This window comes from Hyla sarda, chromosome 10 (genome assembly GCF_029499605.1).
Source record: "Hyla sarda isolate aHylSar1 chromosome 10, aHylSar1.hap1, whole genome shotgun sequence".
Taxonomy (NCBI): domain Eukaryota; kingdom Metazoa; phylum Chordata; class Amphibia; order Anura; family Hylidae; genus Hyla; species Hyla sarda.
Genome location: NC_079198.1, coordinates 121391053 through 121408605, shown reverse-complemented (window position 1 = coordinate 121408605; position 17553 = coordinate 121391053). Strand labels below are relative to the sequence as shown.

The 17553-nt window shown below is 44.6% G+C and overlaps 1 protein-coding gene, 1 long non-coding RNA gene and 5 other non-coding genes across 7 annotated transcripts; 6 read left to right on the top strand and 1 right to left on the bottom strand.

The window, feature by feature from the left end:
* Positions 1-235: 235 nt before the first annotated feature.
* LOC130293407 (uncharacterized) lies at positions 236-9684 on the bottom strand. Its single transcript, XR_008848199.1, has 3 exons — positions 9477-9684; positions 1556-1691; positions 236-253 (listed from the first exon to the last, which is right to left on the bottom strand). It is a non-coding gene; the product is annotated as an uncharacterized LOC130293407 (long non-coding RNA).
* Positions 9685-10245: 561 nt separating this feature from the next.
* On the top strand, positions 10246-17303 carry HSPA8 (heat shock protein family A (Hsp70) member 8). The gene is made up of 9 exons (XM_056544694.1): positions 10246-10403; positions 12624-12833; positions 12917-13122; positions 14093-14245; positions 14550-15105; positions 15316-15518; positions 16067-16265; positions 16479-16711; positions 16912-17303. Exons 2-9 carry the CDS (start codon positions 12629-12631, stop codon positions 17095-17097), a joined length of 1941 nt encoding a protein of 646 aa, XP_056400669.1. The 5' UTR covers positions 10246-10403; positions 12624-12628; the 3' UTR covers positions 17098-17303.
* Positions 13348-13445, top strand: LOC130294711 (small nucleolar RNA SNORD14). Its single transcript, XR_008848587.1, has one exon. It is a non-coding gene; the product is annotated as a small nucleolar RNA SNORD14 (small nucleolar RNA).
* Positions 14283-14380, top strand: LOC130294709 (small nucleolar RNA SNORD14). Its single transcript, XR_008848585.1, has one exon. It is a non-coding gene; the product is annotated as a small nucleolar RNA SNORD14 (small nucleolar RNA).
* Positions 15149-15246, top strand: LOC130294713 (small nucleolar RNA SNORD14). The gene has a single exon (XR_008848589.1). It is a non-coding gene; the product is annotated as a small nucleolar RNA SNORD14 (small nucleolar RNA).
* LOC130294712 (small nucleolar RNA SNORD14) lies at positions 16300-16398 on the top strand. Its single transcript, XR_008848588.1, has one exon. It is a non-coding gene; the product is annotated as a small nucleolar RNA SNORD14 (small nucleolar RNA).
* LOC130294710 (small nucleolar RNA SNORD14) lies at positions 16743-16840 on the top strand. Its single transcript, XR_008848586.1, has one exon. It is a non-coding gene; the product is annotated as a small nucleolar RNA SNORD14 (small nucleolar RNA).
* Positions 17304-17553: the final 250 nt, after the last annotated feature.

Genomic DNA, 17553 nt, shown 5'->3' with positions numbered 1-17553 from the left:
CGACTCACAAAATCCCTGTGTGTTTGCTCGTAGTAGCGGATTGATGCAATGAGCAGACAAAGCAGGACACACTGGCACAGCAGGGAGCTCACCCTAGGGACAGTCAGGAGCGCATCTGCAGCATCAAATACGCTACGTGTGACCCTACCCTTAAAGGGAAAAATGGAAACAAACCCTTGTTTCTTCCACAGGTGTAATTCACATGCTATGGATTTAAAATTCTGGTCTCATTTACCCTCACTACTACTGTATTCTGAAAAAGAAAATGTATGTTAAAAACACAATAAAAATGTCAGCATAAAAACATGGGTGTAAATAAGCCCATGGCTAGCTACAGCTCATTTCCATGGATATCTTTTTATTATTATTTTTTTTTAATCTCCATAGTGGTTTCCAGGACTGAGATATATGACTTTTTGTTAATATGTAAATGGGGTTAAAAAGCACACACAGCTTCCCAGCAGAGAAAAAACCCAGGTCAAAATTGGGTAAATGGATGCAAGTGCGTACAGAGGCTCTGAATAAGAGCACATGGGCTGAACTTACCTGAGATTTATCTCAGTGCTGGAAAGGACTGTGAAGATTTAAAAAAATATTAATATATTCCTGGAATCTTGAAGAGAAGCACTATCTAGCCATGGGCTTATTTACAACCCTGTTTCCCCGCTGACATGTGCACTTTATAGTTCAACACATAAGAAAAGATGATAATATCTATACCTGAGGTAAATGGGCCCTAGTAAGGGCAGGTCCCGTAGATTCACTTTACATGAATGAGAAAACATGTTAGTGTACAAGGTTTTGCCAAGTCCCCTAGAATGTAAGCTTGTTGTACTTGTTTTACTCAGGATAAAGAAAGGGGTCCTGAGCTGGAAGCCTTTCTCTATCATGTCCTAAAACAGCATATGGGAAAGGGTTGGCACTTTAAGGCACTTAGTAGCATGCATACTAAGATCATGACTCATGATACAGTTAGAAAGTAAACCCACACTCCTATTTCCTGAATAATTCGTGTTTGCATCCTGATTACGTTATTTGTGCAATGCTGTAGTGTAACAAGTATCAGTACTCAGTAACTAACAACTTACCAAACCAACAAGAAAATAATATCTCATACAGTAAGGTGATATAAAGGAGCGATAAACACCGTTATTTTTTTCTTGCGCTAGAACCCTAAGGATGATATAACACTACATGCCTATATAGTGGGATATATAAAAAATTATCCATCAGAGCTTTTTCCAACCTATTATCAAACGGAGAGCGAAAAGATGATGGGGGTAATTTACAGTCATGGCCGTAAATGTTGGCACCCCTGAAATTTTTCAAGAAAATTAAGAAAAATGAATTTCTCACAGAAAAGGATTGCAGTAGAGCTGGGCCGTATGACCAAATGTGTGTATCACGGTATTTTTGTAACTTATGGCGGTTCCACGGTATTTCTCTAACCTTCCCCCCCCCCCAAATCATGTGACCCGCGAGTGCTGTTCTGCTTCTACCCCGCCCCCCCAATTAATTATCAGCGCTGCGCTGTCCCCATCGGGGTACTACTCACGTCACCCACAAACGCTGCCCTCCTCGTCCTTCTGTTTTTTGCGGTCCGCCGGCGCTGACACTCTATACCAGTGGTTCTTAACATTGTTGGAGGTATTGAACCCCATCAGTTTCATATGCGCATTCACCGAACCCCTCTTAATTGGAAAAATAAAATATGATTTTTTCGAATTCAAAACATAGGAGGTATATATTTAAGTATATATTTATACATAGGTGCACAAAATGAACAAAACCATTAAGAACAAAGAACAAAACCATGAAAACATGATTTTCACACAAAAACATCAAGAATATTTACTGCAAATCAGTGACTTCTGCTGTTGTCTTTCAGAGACCAGTTCAGAAATGCGCAGCTTTACCTTGGCAAGTGCCACTCTCATGTCATTTTCTAATGTGTGTTCCACCACATTAGGCAGGCAGTGTTCCCCCCCACATTAGGCAGAGTTCCCCCCCACATTAGGCAGGCAGTGTTCCCCCCCACATTAGGCAGGCAGTGTTCCCCCACATTAGGCAGGCAGTGTTCCCCCACATTAGGCAAGCAGTGTTCCCCCACATTAGGCAAGCAGTGTTCCCCCACATTAGGCAAGCAGTGTTCCCCCACATTAGGCAGGCAGTGTTCCCCCACAGGTGGCAGACAGAGTTCCCCCACATGAGGCAGACAGAGTTCCCCCATATTAGGTAGGCAGTGTTCCCCACATTAGGCAGGCAGTGTTCCCCCACATTAGGCAGGCCAGTGGTCTTCAACCTGCGGACCTCCAGATGTTGCAAAACTACAACTCCCAGCATGCCCGGACAGCCAACAGCTGTCCGGACATGCTGGGAGTTGTAGTTTTGCAACATCGGGAGGTCCACAGGTTGAAGACCACTGATGTAGGCAGTGTTCCCCCACAGACATACAGCCTCCAGCCATACACAGTGTATGGCTGGAGGCTGTATGCCTGTGTACTGCCCACTTCAGTGCTCTGACCACCGCTCCGGCTATAGCAGTAGGTCTCGGGACCGGTGGTCGGAGCACCGAAGATGACGTGCCGCTGGTCACTTACCAAGCTGGCCAGCGCGCATCTTCCTCCTTCTCTATCCTCCGGACCTTGGCGCTTTCGTTTCCATGGGCGCACGCACGGGACGTCAGTGATGTCCCGGCGGCCCAGCGTTTTTAAACTTAAAAGGGGTATTCCAGGCAAAACCTTTTTTTATATATATATATCAAATGGCTCCGGAAAGTTAAACAGATTTGTAAATTACTTCTATTAAAAAATCTTAATCCTTCCAATAGTTATTAGCTTCTGAAGTTTTCTGTCTAACTGCTCAATGATGATGTCACGTCCCGGGAGAATATCCCCATAGGAACTGCACAGCTCCCGGGACGTGAGTCATCAGAGAGCAGTTAGACAGAAAACAACAACTCAACCTCAGAAGCTAATAACTATTGGAAGGATTAAGATTTTTTAATAGAAGTAATTTACAAATCTGTTTAACTTTCCGGAGCCAGTTGATATATCAAAAAAAGTTTTGGCCTGGAATACCCCTTTAACCCGGGGCCGCAGGGAGTTAACAGTTATGGGGGGAATTGCCCCGTCGCTACAGGATGGGCAAACACCGGCTCAGCTCGGGGCCCCAAGCAATTGCTTGGTTTGCTTGTCCTGTTGCGACCTCCCCCGCCGAACCCCTGGGGTTCGATCTAACCCAGGTTAAGAACCACTGCTCTATACTGTACGCTGTATCCCTATGCCCGGGCTGCAAAAGATAAACAAAATAAACTTTAATGCACCATCCTACGTCGGCCTCACGCTTCTTGGGGACAGGAACGTTGGAGAGCCGTCAGCCTATCACCGGCCGCAGCGATGTTTCGCCTAGGCCGGTGATAGGCTGAGCCCCCTGTCATGCAAGAAGCCGGCTTCTTACCTGACAGTGCGCTCAATCTATCACCAGCCGAGGCTGAACATCGCTGTGGCTGGTGATAGGCTGACGGCTCGCCGACGTTCAAGTACCCAGGAAGCAGGTTCGGACCGACGGGGAAGGTGAGTTAAACTTTATTTTGTTTATCTTTTGCAGCCCGGGCATAGGGATACAGCGTACAGTATAGAGTGTCAGTGCCGGCGGCCTGCAACAAACAGGACGAGGAGGGCAGCGCTTGCGGTTGATATATGAGTATTTACCCCAATGGGGACAGCGCAGCACTGGCCTGATAATTAATTTGGGGGGGGGGGCGCAGAACAGTGCTCACGGGTCACATAGCATTAGTTCCCAGATGTGGGGACAGTGCAGCGCTGGACTGATAATTCATTCATTCCCGAGGGAGAGGGGCCCAACCGGCATTGTGGTATGGGAAAAATTCATATTGTGCAGCACAAAAATTTAGGTGTTCGGTATGAACCGGTATACCGCCCAGCCCTAGATTGCAGTAACATGTTTTGCTATACACGTGTTTATTCCCTTTGTCTGTATTGAAACTAAACCAAAAAAAGGAGGAAAAAAAGCAAATTCAATATCTGGTTGCACACCCTTTGGAAAAAATAACTGAAATCAGTCGCTTCCTATAGCCATCAATAAGCTTCTTACACCTCTCAGCCGGAATGTTGGACCACTCTTCCTTTGCAAACTGCTCCAGGTCTCTTATTGAAAGGCGCCTTTTCCCAACAGCAATTTGAAGATCTCTCCACAGGTGTTCAATGGGATTTAGATCGGGACTCATTGCTGCCACTTCAGAACTCTCCAGCGCTTTGTTGCCATCCATTTCTGGGTGCTTTTTGACTTATGTTTGGGGTCATTGTCCTGCTGGAAGACCCAAGATCTCGGATACAAATCCAGCGTTCTGACACTGGGCTGTACAGTGCGACCCAAAATCCATTGGTAATCCTCAGATTTCAGGATGCCTTGTACACATTCAAGGCCCCCAGTGCCAGAGGCAGCAAAACAACCCCAACACATAATTTTTCACTGTAGGTACTGTGTTCTTTTCTTTGTAGGCCTCATTCCGTTTTCGGTAAACAGTAGAATGATTTGCTTTACCAAAAAGCTCTATCTTGGTCTCATCTGTCCACAAGACGTTTTCCCAGAAGGATTTTTGTTTACTCAAGTTCATTTTGGCAAAATCATCAGTCTGGCTATTTTATGTCTCTGTGTCAGCAGTGGGGTCCTCCTGGGTCTCCTGCCATAGTGTTTCATTTAATTTAAATGTTGACAGATAGTTTGTGCTGACACTGATGCTCCCTGAGCCTGCAGGACAGCTTGAATATCTTTGGAACTTGTTTGGGGCTGCTTATGCACCATCCGGACTATCCTGAATTGACACCTTTCATCAATTTTTCTCTTCTATCCACACCCAGGGAGATTAGCTACAGTGCCGTGGGTTGCAAACTTTTTGATAATGTTGCGCACTGTGGACAAAAGCAAATCTAGATCACTGGAGATGGACTTGTAACCTTGAGATTGTTGATATTTTTTCACAATTTTGGTTCTCAAGTCCTCAGAGAGTTCTCTTCTCTTACTGATGTTCATGCTTAGTGTGGCATACATAGACACACAATACAAAGTGAACTTATCTCCTTTTCATCTGCTTTCAGGTGTTATTTGTATATTCCCCACACCTGTTACTTGCTCCAGGTGAGTTTAAAGGAGCATCACATGCTTGAAGCAATCTTATTTTTCCACAATTTTGAAAGGGTACCAATCATTTTGTCCAGCCCATTTTTGGAGTTTGGTGTGACGTTATGTCCAATTTGCTTTTTTTCCTCCCTTTTTTGGTTTAGTTCCAATACACACAAAGGGAATAAACATGTGTATAGCAAAACATGTGTTACTGCAATCCTTTTCTGTGAGAAATACTTAATTTTCTTGAAAAAATTCAGGGGTGCCAACATTTATGGCCATGACTGTATCTTAACTTGTGGAAAGGAACAGTGAAGCAGTTGCCCATAGCAAACAGATTCTAACTTCTAATGAATTCTTCTGCACAAGTTTTTATAAATTTCCCTTGATGTTAATACATGGCCTTCCAAGCAAAACATATCATGAGCTACTGTTTCTCCTTTGTATTATATGTGGTTTTACTACAACAACCCATTCAAGAAAATTATCTTATTACAGGAACACAATTTTATTAACTTTAATAGTAATGCAAGAAATCTATGTAACCTATGTAACCTATCTATGTAAATGCTTCTTTCATTTTTGAAAAGGCTTCTGAAAAATAAAAGAAATCTGAGGGGGGTTTATTACGAAAATTTTTTTATTTTATTTACATTTTTTAAGTCCCCACATGGAACTATATATTGTAATCTTCTAGCACTTCTACTTCTGCTACTTAGTATGTGGAAGATATATTTATAATACTGAGATCCAGTTTTCGCTGTGAGTTTGACTCCAGTGTGTTTCTGACTTGACGACAGATTGTAAATAAAGCTATTTTCAATAAAAAAAAAAATATGTCCGATTTGTCATTTTTGATGAATGTAACGAAAACAGAACATCTACCATAGATTTCCACAGAGACATTTGGTAGCTTCTATAAATATCACACACATTAAAAGGCATATACTACAGAGGATGGGGAAGATTTTTGAAGAAAACAACGCAAATGACCTCTCCACCATGTTCTCCATAATTAGACTTTACAGGCTGCAAATGGACATAATCATTAGATGGAAAAGTGTATTAGATGATCGCATCGCATGGTGGAGCCGGCTGTGTGTCTGCAGCAGGAAGATAAAAGAAGGACACGCAGCAAGAAGGGGGAGAGGGGGCAGGGAATCCACAAAGGAAACAGGATAGTTAGGTGGGAGGGGGTGAACGTTCTCATCGGGAACATCTTGCTGCTGTTCTGTTCAAAGAAGCTACTAGAAAAGCTAATCTAGTTTCCCACCAGGGTGCTTCCAGCTGTTGTAAAACTGCAATTTCCAGCATGCCCGGACAGCCAAGGGCTGTCCGGGCATGCTGGGAATTGTAGTTTTGCAACATCAGAAGGCACTGGTTGGGAAACACTGAGCTAATTTATAGGAAAACCCTGACATCAAGCAAAATAGAGTATTGATCTATAGGAGAAATATGATTATTAAATGTGTTCTCTACCATAATGCTGCAGTGGTCATGAGGCATGAATGCTAGCAAGCAGATGCATTGTCTTCAGGGCAGAACTCCTTTCATTTATTTATTATAAAGAAAAGGAGAATATATATATATATATATATATATATATATATATATATATATATTAATACTAAACTGTGGGTTTTAGGGTGAAGTTACACACATACATGTGTGTATATAGCATATTTTATGGTGTATTCAACTAGGGCTGGGTGGTATGACCAAAAATGTGCATCAGAGTATGTTTGTAACTTATGGTGGTTCCACGGTATATAACGGTATTTCTGCCCCCCCCCGCATCATGTGACCTGCGAGCGCTGTTCTGCTCCCACCCCACCCCCTCCAAAATAAATTAACAGCCCAGCGCTGCGCTGTCCCCATCGGGGAACTAATCACGTCACCCGCAAGCGCTGCCTTCCTCATCCTCCTGTGTGTTGCACGCTGCCGGAGCTGGAACTCTGTACTGTATACTGTATCCCTATGCCCGGGCTGCCAAAGATAAACAAAATAAACTTTAACTCACCTCCTGTTGGTCCGGTACCGGCCTCACCTGCTTCCTGGGGATGGGAACGTCAGAGAGCCGTCAGCCTATCACCGGCTGCAGCGATGTTCTGCCTCGGCCGGTGATAGGTTGAGCGCACTGTCATATAAGAAGCAAGCTGATCAATTTTTTCCTCTGCACAGATGCTTTGATAAATCTCTCCCTATAAGTCTAGTCTTATATTGATACAAAAACCATGCCTGTCTTAGGCTGCATTCACACCACGTTTTTGCAATACAGTTCCCGTATCAGGCTTTTAAAGAAAAACTGATTCCTCAAAACCAGACTAAACTGTATCAAAACGTGTGTACAAATTTTAACCTGCATACGGTTAAAAACTACGTTTGAAAAATGATGTCCGGTTGCATCCGTTTTTTAAAGAAAAAAACTTATGTTTTTCACCCTTCACTCCATTATGAATAAAGTTTCACTTGTTTGATTGAAATTCCAAGAAAAAAATGTGCACAGTCAAAAACCGTATGGTGAAAACCAGATGGAACCGTACACACATACTGTTCTGTACAGTTCCCATTGACTCCCATGTATACGTTTTCAATACCAAAAACCGTGGTAGGCTACGGTTTTGGGTACGGGGAGAAAACTGACAAAACTGTACAAGAAGCAAAACGGATGCAACTGGATGCATCTTTTCGCATACGGTTTTCAATGGAGAGTAAGGCATACGGTTTTCAGTAATGTTCCATACGGTTTTCAAATTGAAAACGTATACGGGAACTGTACTGCAAAAACGTGGCATGAACCCAGCCTTAGGCTGGGTTCACACTACGTTTTCTCCCATACGGGAGCGCATACGGCAGGGGGGAGCTAAAACCTCGCGCTCCCGTATGTCATTCATTTCAATGAGCCGGCCGGAGTGAAACGTTCGGTCCGGTCGGCTCATTTTTGCGCCGTATGTGCTTTTACAACCGGACCTAAAACTGTGGTCAACCGCAAAAATGAGCCGACCGGACCGAACGTTTCACTCCGGCCGGCTCATTGAAATGAATGACATACGGGAGCGCATACGAAGGTATACGGGAGCGCGAGGTTTTAGCTCCCCCCTGCCGTATGCTCTCCCGTATGGGAGAAAACGTAGTGTGAACTCAGCCTTACTTAGTACAGTGACCCCCCGACCTATGATAATTTCAACATACGATGGTCTCTAAGAGGCCATCGCATGTTGAAGGCAGCATCAACATATGATGCTTTAGTATGTTGGGGCCATCGCATAAACGGCTTTCCGGCAGCGCAGACTGCTTCAGCTGCCGCCGGATAGCCATTTAAGGAGTCCCATGTGGTCCGGTGATGATCACTCACCTGTCCCCGGCGCTCCGGACCGTCTTCTTCAGGATCTCATGCATCCCTGTCATCACGTCGCCTCGCACGCCATTCAATAGGAGGGGCGTGAGCAGCGACGTGATGACGGCGATGAAGAGCGATGATTACCAGGCAGTAGAGACACCCCGGTGACAGGGATGGAGGGCGACATCCAGGGCAGCATTGACTGTCCGGAGCGGCGGGGACAGGCGAGTATAACTTCCTATACTTATTAGTGCACGGATCCCTCAATATACTATGGTTTCAACTAACGATGGTTCATTTGGAACAAATTATCATCGTATGTTGAGGGACCACTGTATAAGAACACCATGCTGACAGCTGTAGTACCACAGCTTGGGAATCCCTGCCATAAAGGATGCCAACTTAAAGTTTCACAAATTGGTGCAGTATACACCAAATGTAAAATTACAATAAGGGTGCGTTCACACTGAATAATTCAAGAGGAATTTACTCGAGTAATTCCTCTTGAATTCTCCGCTCCAAATTGATGCACATCCCCTCTGCCCATTGACTTTAATGTTATTTCCGCTGTCCTGTTCACACTGTGAAAATTCTGCTAGCGGCATTCCGATGCTGAATTCCTTTCCGCTTGAAGAAAGAACACGTTGGTAAAAAAAAAAATTCCGACCGACATCGTTTTTGCACAGAATTTGAGCGGAAATGGCTGAAAACCCCTTCACTTCTTTCTCCCCCATTTCCGCCCAAATAGAAAATTATTTTTTCCGCACGTAAATTTTTCTGCGTGAATTCCTATTGATTTGCTCAGTGTGAACGCACCCTAAAACACAATCATTAAATTAGTGTTTCCCAACCAGGGTGCCTCCAGCTGTTGCAAAACTACAACTCCTAGCATGCCCGGACAGCCACCCTGGTTGGGAAACACCGCAATTAATATAAACTCCATCTTGGAGACAGTTTCCAGTCATATAATGGCTGCTGCATGTGTCCTCACCTCCACACACGTGATACAGAGCAGTATTACTACTAATGGAGAGTCTATGGCTGTTTCCACCTATGTAACCTATAATATGGACACCAGCCTCGCCCCATACACGTAGACGCCTCACAGCTCGTTATCCGTGCTTATGTATAATAAAATTAAAAATAAATCAAAAACTGTAACGCCGGCCACCACGTGACCGCCCCCAATCTCCTCATTACACAACGTCTCCTCACAACGAGGACGACTCTACCCAGAGCCCCATTGATTGGATGCCGTTTCCCGCGACGGGACACCACGTGACCTCGCCAGCCTATCACAACGCCCTCTCTCTCCTTTCCTCACGCATAGATTTGCCCGTGAGGTGACGCCGTCCGCCATTTTTGTAGAGGGCAAAGCCAACGTTATCATAAAAAATTTACCTAAATAAAACGTCTGCTGAATTAAAGAAATAAAACATTTTGAGTCATTACAATGGCACTCGTGTTCTGATGGTTTATTATGGAATTTATTTCACACATCATTTTCAATTCCCTGCATGGGTTTTTCCCCGCTTTCCTACATATGATAGGACTGGAGTGTAGACGCTGATATTTAACTTCAGGTTCTCCGTCTAGGGAGGCCAAGTGTGATAGGAAAAGAATAAAAACAATAAACCCGCGCGCCTCTGAATCACTTAAAAATGGCGGCGGCAACGAGAAAAGCCGGCTCAATGCGGACGTTCAGAAGGTTCCAGAAAATGACGGCGGTTGGGGGAGGTCACGTGTTGCGCTGCGGCCCCGGCGATTGGTAGAGAGGGCCGTGACGTCGCTTACACTTCTGGAAGCTTCTGAGGCGCTATATAAGGGCGCCGGCTCTCTTGCTCCACCTCATTCCACAAGCACGCAGCTCGGAGACGGCGAGCAGCTCAACGCTGAAAGAACCGCAACAGCAGTGCAGGTACTGGAGGGGCCTAGTGTGACTGGGGACGGGGGCTATACATATAACCTAGTCTATTAGCTTATTGTGTATTCTGTAGTTTTATACTTTTTATTCGACCTTTAGCTGGTGGGATGTCCTGGGTGAGGGGGTCAGTACATCCTGTGTGGGTATCATTTTATTTAAACTATTAATCTCTTAAGAGGGTCACGTGGCCTGCTGATATTAAAATGGCCGAAGCTGAGCTCAAAATGGCCACCATGTGCTTCAGAGTGACACTGAATTGCCTCTTGTAGTGTTCGGCTGGGGGTTCTCTTATAGCTTTATTTTTTATTTTTTTCTTGTAGTTCCCCCTACAGATTTTATAGGGTTAAACATGCTTCTGATTTTGAGAAAAGCAGCAGCGCCGCCTTTATCTCTCAGGCCTTGTTGGGTATTGCAGTTCTGCTGTTACTGAGCTGCAGTACCACATGTAGACAGTGTGTGGCGCTGCAGGTTTTCCAACTTCGACCTTCACTCATCTCTAATGAAGCAGTTGGGTTTGTCACTGGCTCATGTATTAGGCCCCTTTCACACTACAGGTATCCTGTAAAAAGAAAAACCTCCATTATTACTCCTGGCAAAAAGTCCTGGAAACAAAATGGTTGTAAAAAAAAAAAAAATCCCTCATGTCAATGGGATTATTTTTGACCATCCGTTTGCATCAGGCATGTCTGTTTTACTGTCAGTTATATTTGCTGGCACAAGACGGTGCGTGCACTCATTTTTGGTCTGGCAAAAAAAGTGAATAACCGGACATTAAAACTATGGGAACCGAATGTTCCAAAAAAAAAAAAAATCTGTCAGGGCTTTAACTGGAAACAGATGAATGTCTTTCAAAAATCATTTGAAAATAATGGATAATTATCTCTTGCATTTTTTTTTTCTTTCCTCATCAATGGCAGTAAAAAAAACAAAAAAAAAATCCGGATGATACCTGTAGTGTGAAAGGGGCCTTAAAAGGAAACTGACATCAGACTTGTCCTAAATCCAATACCCTAGGTCAGTGTTTCCCAACCAGGGTGCCTCCAGCTGTGGCAAGACTACAATCTACAAAAGGCTGTCCAGGCATGCTGGGAATTGTAGTCTTGCCACAGCTGGAGGCACCGTGGTTGGGGAAACTGACCTAGGGTATTGGATTTAAGGCAAGTTTTTACCAACCAGTGTGCCTCCAGCTGTGGCAAAACTACAACTCCCAGCATGCCCGGACAGCCGAAGGCTGTCCGGGCATGCTGGGAGTTGTAGTTTTGCCACAGCTGGAGGCATCCTGTTTGGGAAACACTTCTCTAGGCTATATTGTGGGTGAACTGGGTTAGTGAGATCAATTAACCATTATATCGGCTTCCATTGCTAATATCTGGGGGACTGGCACCCTGTATGTCAGGCCCTGCCTCCATTGGGTTTATTGTGGTGAACCAGCTGTCAGTTTCCCATTAACACTCATGCATCATGGAGTCAATGGGCCAGACTCCGCTTACCCCTCCATTCTCAGTTCATCATGACAGCTTTGTATCAATCACCATTGCAAAACCGACTCCCAGCATGCTTCAGTTGTGCTTTATTAGAAAAGCCTTGTGTAGAGAAGCTTGAACGCATTTTCCCATGGCAACCAATGAGTGAGTGACTGGTTTCTATGGGCAACAGCTGTAGACTTGATAAGGATCCCCCTATATCATAGTGAGGCTGGGTTCACACTACGTTTTGTCCCATATGGGAGCGCATACGGCAGGGGCAGCTGCTCCCTTATGCATTTGCATGCGGTGCCGTATGAAATTCATTTCAATGAGCCAACCGAAGTGAAACACTGACTCAATTCTGACTCCGGTCCACCGGACCTAAAATCGTAGTCTACCACGATTTTAGGTGCAGTGGGAAAACCGCATACTCCGGTCGGCTCATTGAAATGAATTACATACGGGACCGCATGCGAAGGGGCGATTTAAAAACTTATTTTTTTTCAGTGGAGTACCCCTTAAAAATACTTGCTAGGCCAACTCTCTCCCCACTATAAACAGCAGTGTGCCTCCAGCTGTTGCAAAACTCCCAGCATGCCCAGACTTTGGCTGTCTGGGCATGCTGGGAGGTGTAGTTTTGTAATTGCTAAAATGCAACAGGTTGCTATGTAGTGTAACTATTACGTGTGTGGTGTAGTTGTAATGTTGTAGAGCTATACACTTGATAACCATAGGTCTCTTGTTTCAGAAATCATGTCTAAGGGACCAGCAGTCGGCATCGATCTTGGCACCACCTACTCCTGTGTGGGTGTCTTCCAGCATGGCAAGGTGGAAATCATTGCCAATGACCAGGGCAACAGAACCACACCCAGTTACGTCGCCTTCACCGACACCGAGCGGTTGATCGGCGATGCTGCCAAAAATCAGGTTGCCATGAACCCAACCAATACAGTTTTTGGTAAGTGGTGGTGTTAATGTGGCAAAGCTCTTAACGTGGAGGGCAGGGGGGTGCACATGTGCTGATTGTCTATATTTTTGCAGATGCCAAGCGTTTGATTGGCCGCAGATTTGAGGATGCTGTTGTACAGTCTGACATGAAGCACTGGCCCTTCAATGTTATCAGTGACAGCGGCAGACCCAAGGTGGAGGTAGAATACAAAGGAGAGAACAAGTCATTCTATCCAGAAGAAATCTCCTCTATGGTCCTTGTTAAGATGAAGGAGATTGCAGAAGCTTATCTCGGCAAGGTAACAATGTGTTCAGTTTATAAAACAAAAGGTGTATCAAACGCTTTATGGCTAGTAGTTTTGGCTGTCATGAAAACATGAGTGACTGGTTGACATAGGGCTCTGTTTGTGATAACTGAGCAGACATTGGGGCTTCCATTGATCTTGAATGGCCATTCAAATGTAGCCAGTGGACAATTGCAAAAGATCAAGGTACTCATCCTACCCTGCCCCTCCAAGTGTTTCCCGCTGTGATGAATGTTTCCAAAGCCATTCGTAGTTTCCACCAGACCAGAGCTGTGAGGCTCATGATGGCTCAATACCTTCCTTGGATGTCTGAGCGGTAGCACTTGTTTAAATGTATTCCCTGGTAGTTATATGACGTTTTGAAAATGGCAAATTTAATTTGAGATGTATCTGGGAATCCGTGTCTCTAATAGGGCAAAAGCTACTAAGTGATCAAAGCTTAAGATTGCAGCAAAATCTTAATGGCGAAAGGGCTATCGGCAGCGAACTGATCATAAAAATCCTTAGTTGCAGTTTAGTTTCAAGGTGTAAGTCAGTCTCAGGCCCCAACAACTTGTGTGCTGTCACCCGGATCTCTCCACCAAAGCATCTTGTGACATATAGAATGTACTTGTCATGGATAATGTAAGGGATATGACTGGGAAGCTGATTTGTGTCTAGTTTCAGACAAGTGTAAATGTCTCGCTGTCCAGGCCCAACCATAGGTTAGAAGTCAATAACAAAACAATCTGTCTATATAGGAATGCTTATTTTAATTAAGGCCTATGCTATTGCAGCTTTAGACAAATCCCTTATACAAATCTTAAGTTTGTGAATCACTTTAGTTCTAAATCAGAGCACTGACATGCTGTGTAAAGATTAAATTGCTTAGTTCACCCAACAGCTTTGCTTATTAGGAAGTAAAATGGGGGTCACTTTACTTATGTGGACTTCAGCTTAAATTGTGATCTACCTTCTCTTGCAGACCGTGAACAATGCTGTGATCACTGTCCCAGCTTACTTCAATGATTCCCAGCGCCAGGCTACCAAGGATGCTGGCACAATTTCCGGGCTCAACGTCCTGCGTATCATCAATGAGCCTACTGCTGCAGCCATTGCCTATGGACTGGACAAAAAGGTACAATGTAGTAGGGGGAATTTACTTACTATGTAGATCGCTGTGATGAATGTTTCCAAAGCCATTCGTAGTTTCCACCAGACCAGAGCTGTGAGGCTCATGATGGCTTAATACCTTCCTTGGATGTCTGAGCGATCCCAATGCTAATCCTCAGGGTTTTCTATAGTCTGCTCTTATGATCACTACTTTATAGCTATAAAACACTAGATGCATGACCTTGTGTAACACACTAGCACTAAGCAATTATAGACTTGTTATTTTAATGTTAAGGCTTTGTCTAACTTGTGATCCTGATTCCTTCCAGGTTGGAGCAGAAAGGAATGTGCTGATCTTTGATCTTGGTGGTGGCACTTTTGATGTGTCCATCCTGACCATTGAAGATGGCATCTTTGAAGTGAAGTCTACTGCTGGAGACACTCATTTGGGTGGTGAAGACTTTGATAACAGAATGGTGAATCACTTCGTAGCTGAATTCAAGAGGAAACACAAGAAAGACATCATTGATAACAAGAGAGCTGTTCGCCGTCTCCGCACTGCCTGCGAGCGTGCAAAGCGCACCCTGTCATCCAGCACCCAGGCTAGCATTGAAATCGACTCCCTGTATGAAGGAATCGACTTCTACACCTCAATCACCAGAGCTCGCTTTGAAGAACTGAACGCCGATCTCTTCAGAGGAACCCTGGATCCAGTAGAGAAGGCTCTCCGTGATGCCAAGCTGGACAAGTCACAAATCCATGACATTGTGCTGGTTGGTGGGTCCACACGTATCCCCAAGATTCAGAAGCTGCTCCAGGACTTTTTCAATGGAAAGGAGCTGAACAAGAGCATCAACCCAGATGAAGCCGTCGCCTATGGTGCTGGTATGTATTGCTCATATTAGTTTACTGGTATCTCGGGGGTGACTCGCTGTGATGAATGTTTCCAAAGCCATTCGTAGTTTCCACCAGACCAGAGCTGTGAGGCTCATGATGGCTCAATACCTTCCTTGGATGTCTGAGCGTCTCCCACTCCAATTGTGTTTAAAGCTATGTATTTGTAGATGTTTTCTAATGGATGGTCTTGTGTTACAGCTGTGCAGGCTGCCATTTTGTCTGGAGACAAATCTGAGAACGTGCAGGACCTCCTTCTTCTTGATGTCACCCCTCTGTCTCTGGGTATTGAGACTGCTGGTGGAGTCATGACTGTCCTGATCAAGCGTAACACAACTATTCCCACTAAGCAGACACAGACCTTCACAACCTACTCTGACAACCAGCCTGGTGTCTTGATTCAGGTGAGGATAGGTGTTTACTATATCCAGGAAGCGGGCTTATCTAGCGCTGCAGCAAAACAATGACTACTTATGTAAATTCAACCACTACTCTGTGCTCTAGAGCAGTGTTTCTTAACCAGGGTGCCTCCAGGTGTTGCAAAACTACAACTCCCAGAATGCCTGGACAGCCGAAGGCTGTCCAGGCATTCTGGGAGTTGTAGTTTTGCAACACCTGGAGGCACCCTGGTTAAGAAACACTGCTCTAGAGCAGAGTCTTTGTTTGGGCAGCAAAACTAAAAGTCCTATTTTTGACAGCCAAATGCGTGAGTCGTGTTGTAGTGTTCCAAATGGCGAGTCACAAGCTTTTGCAACACTACAAGAAATATGGGGAAATCAGTGTTTGACTCTAAACTAGCCTAAAAGAAATTTTGCACAAGCTGTTTCTGAGGAAACTTGTTCTATAGTGTTGTGAGAATCTGGTAACTTTACTATAGTAGGATGAATTGACCGAATCTCCCTGTCTATTGTACGTGTGAAATCCCCTATGCTGACTTGTATATATCCCCTAGGTATATGAAGGTGAGAGAGCCATGACCAAGGACAACAACCTGCTAGGAAAGTTCGAGCTGACTGGCATCCCTCCCGCTCCCCGTGGTGTTCCTCAGATTGAGGTTACATTCGACATTGATGCTAATGGTATCCTGAATGTATCTGCTGTGGACAAGAGCACTGGAAAGGAAAACAAGATCACCATCACAAACGATAAAGGTTATTATTCTCTTCCCCCCTTTATCAGTGTTTCCCGCTGTGATGAACGTTTCCAAAGCCATTCGTAGTTTCCACCAGATCAGAGCTGTGAGGCTCATGATGGTTTCAGTACCTTCCTTGGATGTCTGAGCGGTAGAATTTGTACAATGTGTTCATCAGAATGAGCCACGCAAGGTTTGTGCAAAGTGTAAATAGTTTTTTTTCTTTTTCCAGGTCGTCTCAGCAAGGAAGACATCGAGCGCATGGTGCAGGAGGCCGAGAAGTACAAGGCTGAAGATGACAAGCAGAGGGACAAGGTTTCTTCCAAGAACTCTCTGGAGTCTTATGCCTTCAACATGAAAGCAACAGTCGAGGATGAAAAACTCCAAGGAAAGATCAGTGATGAGGACAAGCAGAAGATCCTGGACAAGTGCAATGAGATCATCACTTGGCTGGACAAGAACCAGGTATGTAGAGGAATAAGGCGAGGGAATGTAGTCGCTGTGATGAATGTTTCCAAAGCCATTCGTAGTTTCCACCAGACCAGAGCTGTGAGGCTCATGATGGCTCAATACCTTCCTTGGATGTCTGAGCGACACACTACATACTTGTATGTTCTTGGCCCTGCATGTAGTTGTGATCTAACCTGATGTTTGTTCCACTCCAGACTGCAGAGAAGGAAGAGTTTGAGCACCAACAGAAGGAACTAGAGAAGGTCTGCAACCCCATAATCACTAAGCTATACCAGAGCGCCGGTGGCATGCCAGGAGGTATGCCTGGTGGCTTCCCAGGTGCAGGCGGTGCTCCCTCCGGCGGTGCGTCATCTGGACCAACAATTGAGGAGGTCGATTAAACGCTGATTGGACAATGCATTCCCCCTGACAACTCCCAGGACACTTGTCTAAATGGCTGTTCCTAATTAATTCCCACTTAAGCTGCTGTAAAGTTTACTTTGGGGGCATTAATACTTGAATTCACTCCATCAAACAATGGAACGCCATTGCACTTTACCTGTACTGTAACAAACTGGTCCAGAGAAATAAAATCTATTTAACTGGCTTCTGTGAGGTTTTACTAGTCTTACAATAATTCTCAGTAGAAATGGGCACTTCAGGGTAGGTAACCTGACAACCAGTCACATCTTGTTAAATGGCACTGTCAGATTCACTTACATGTTGGCAAAACAACAACCTTTCTAATATACCTTAAAGTATTTTGTAAAGTGTGGTTTCATAAACAATTGGTGGTCCCCATGTCATAAGAACATAATCTTGTCTGGCTGCAGCATCATTGTCGGCTGATTCACAAG

Bases quoted from the DNA above. Each gene is read 5' to 3' on its own strand.
- HSPA8 (XM_056544694.1), top strand. From the start codon at position 12,629: ATGTCTAAGGGACCAGCAGTCGGCATCGATCTTGGCACCACCTACTCC. The intron at 12,834-12,916 runs GTAAGTGGTGGT...ATATTTTTGCAG, and splicing joins CCCAACCAATACAGTTTTTG to ATGCCAAGCGTTTGATTGGC. The intron at 15,519-16,066 runs GTGAGGATAGGT...TATATCCCCTAG, and splicing joins AGCCTGGTGTCTTGATTCAG to GTATATGAAGGTGAGAGAGC.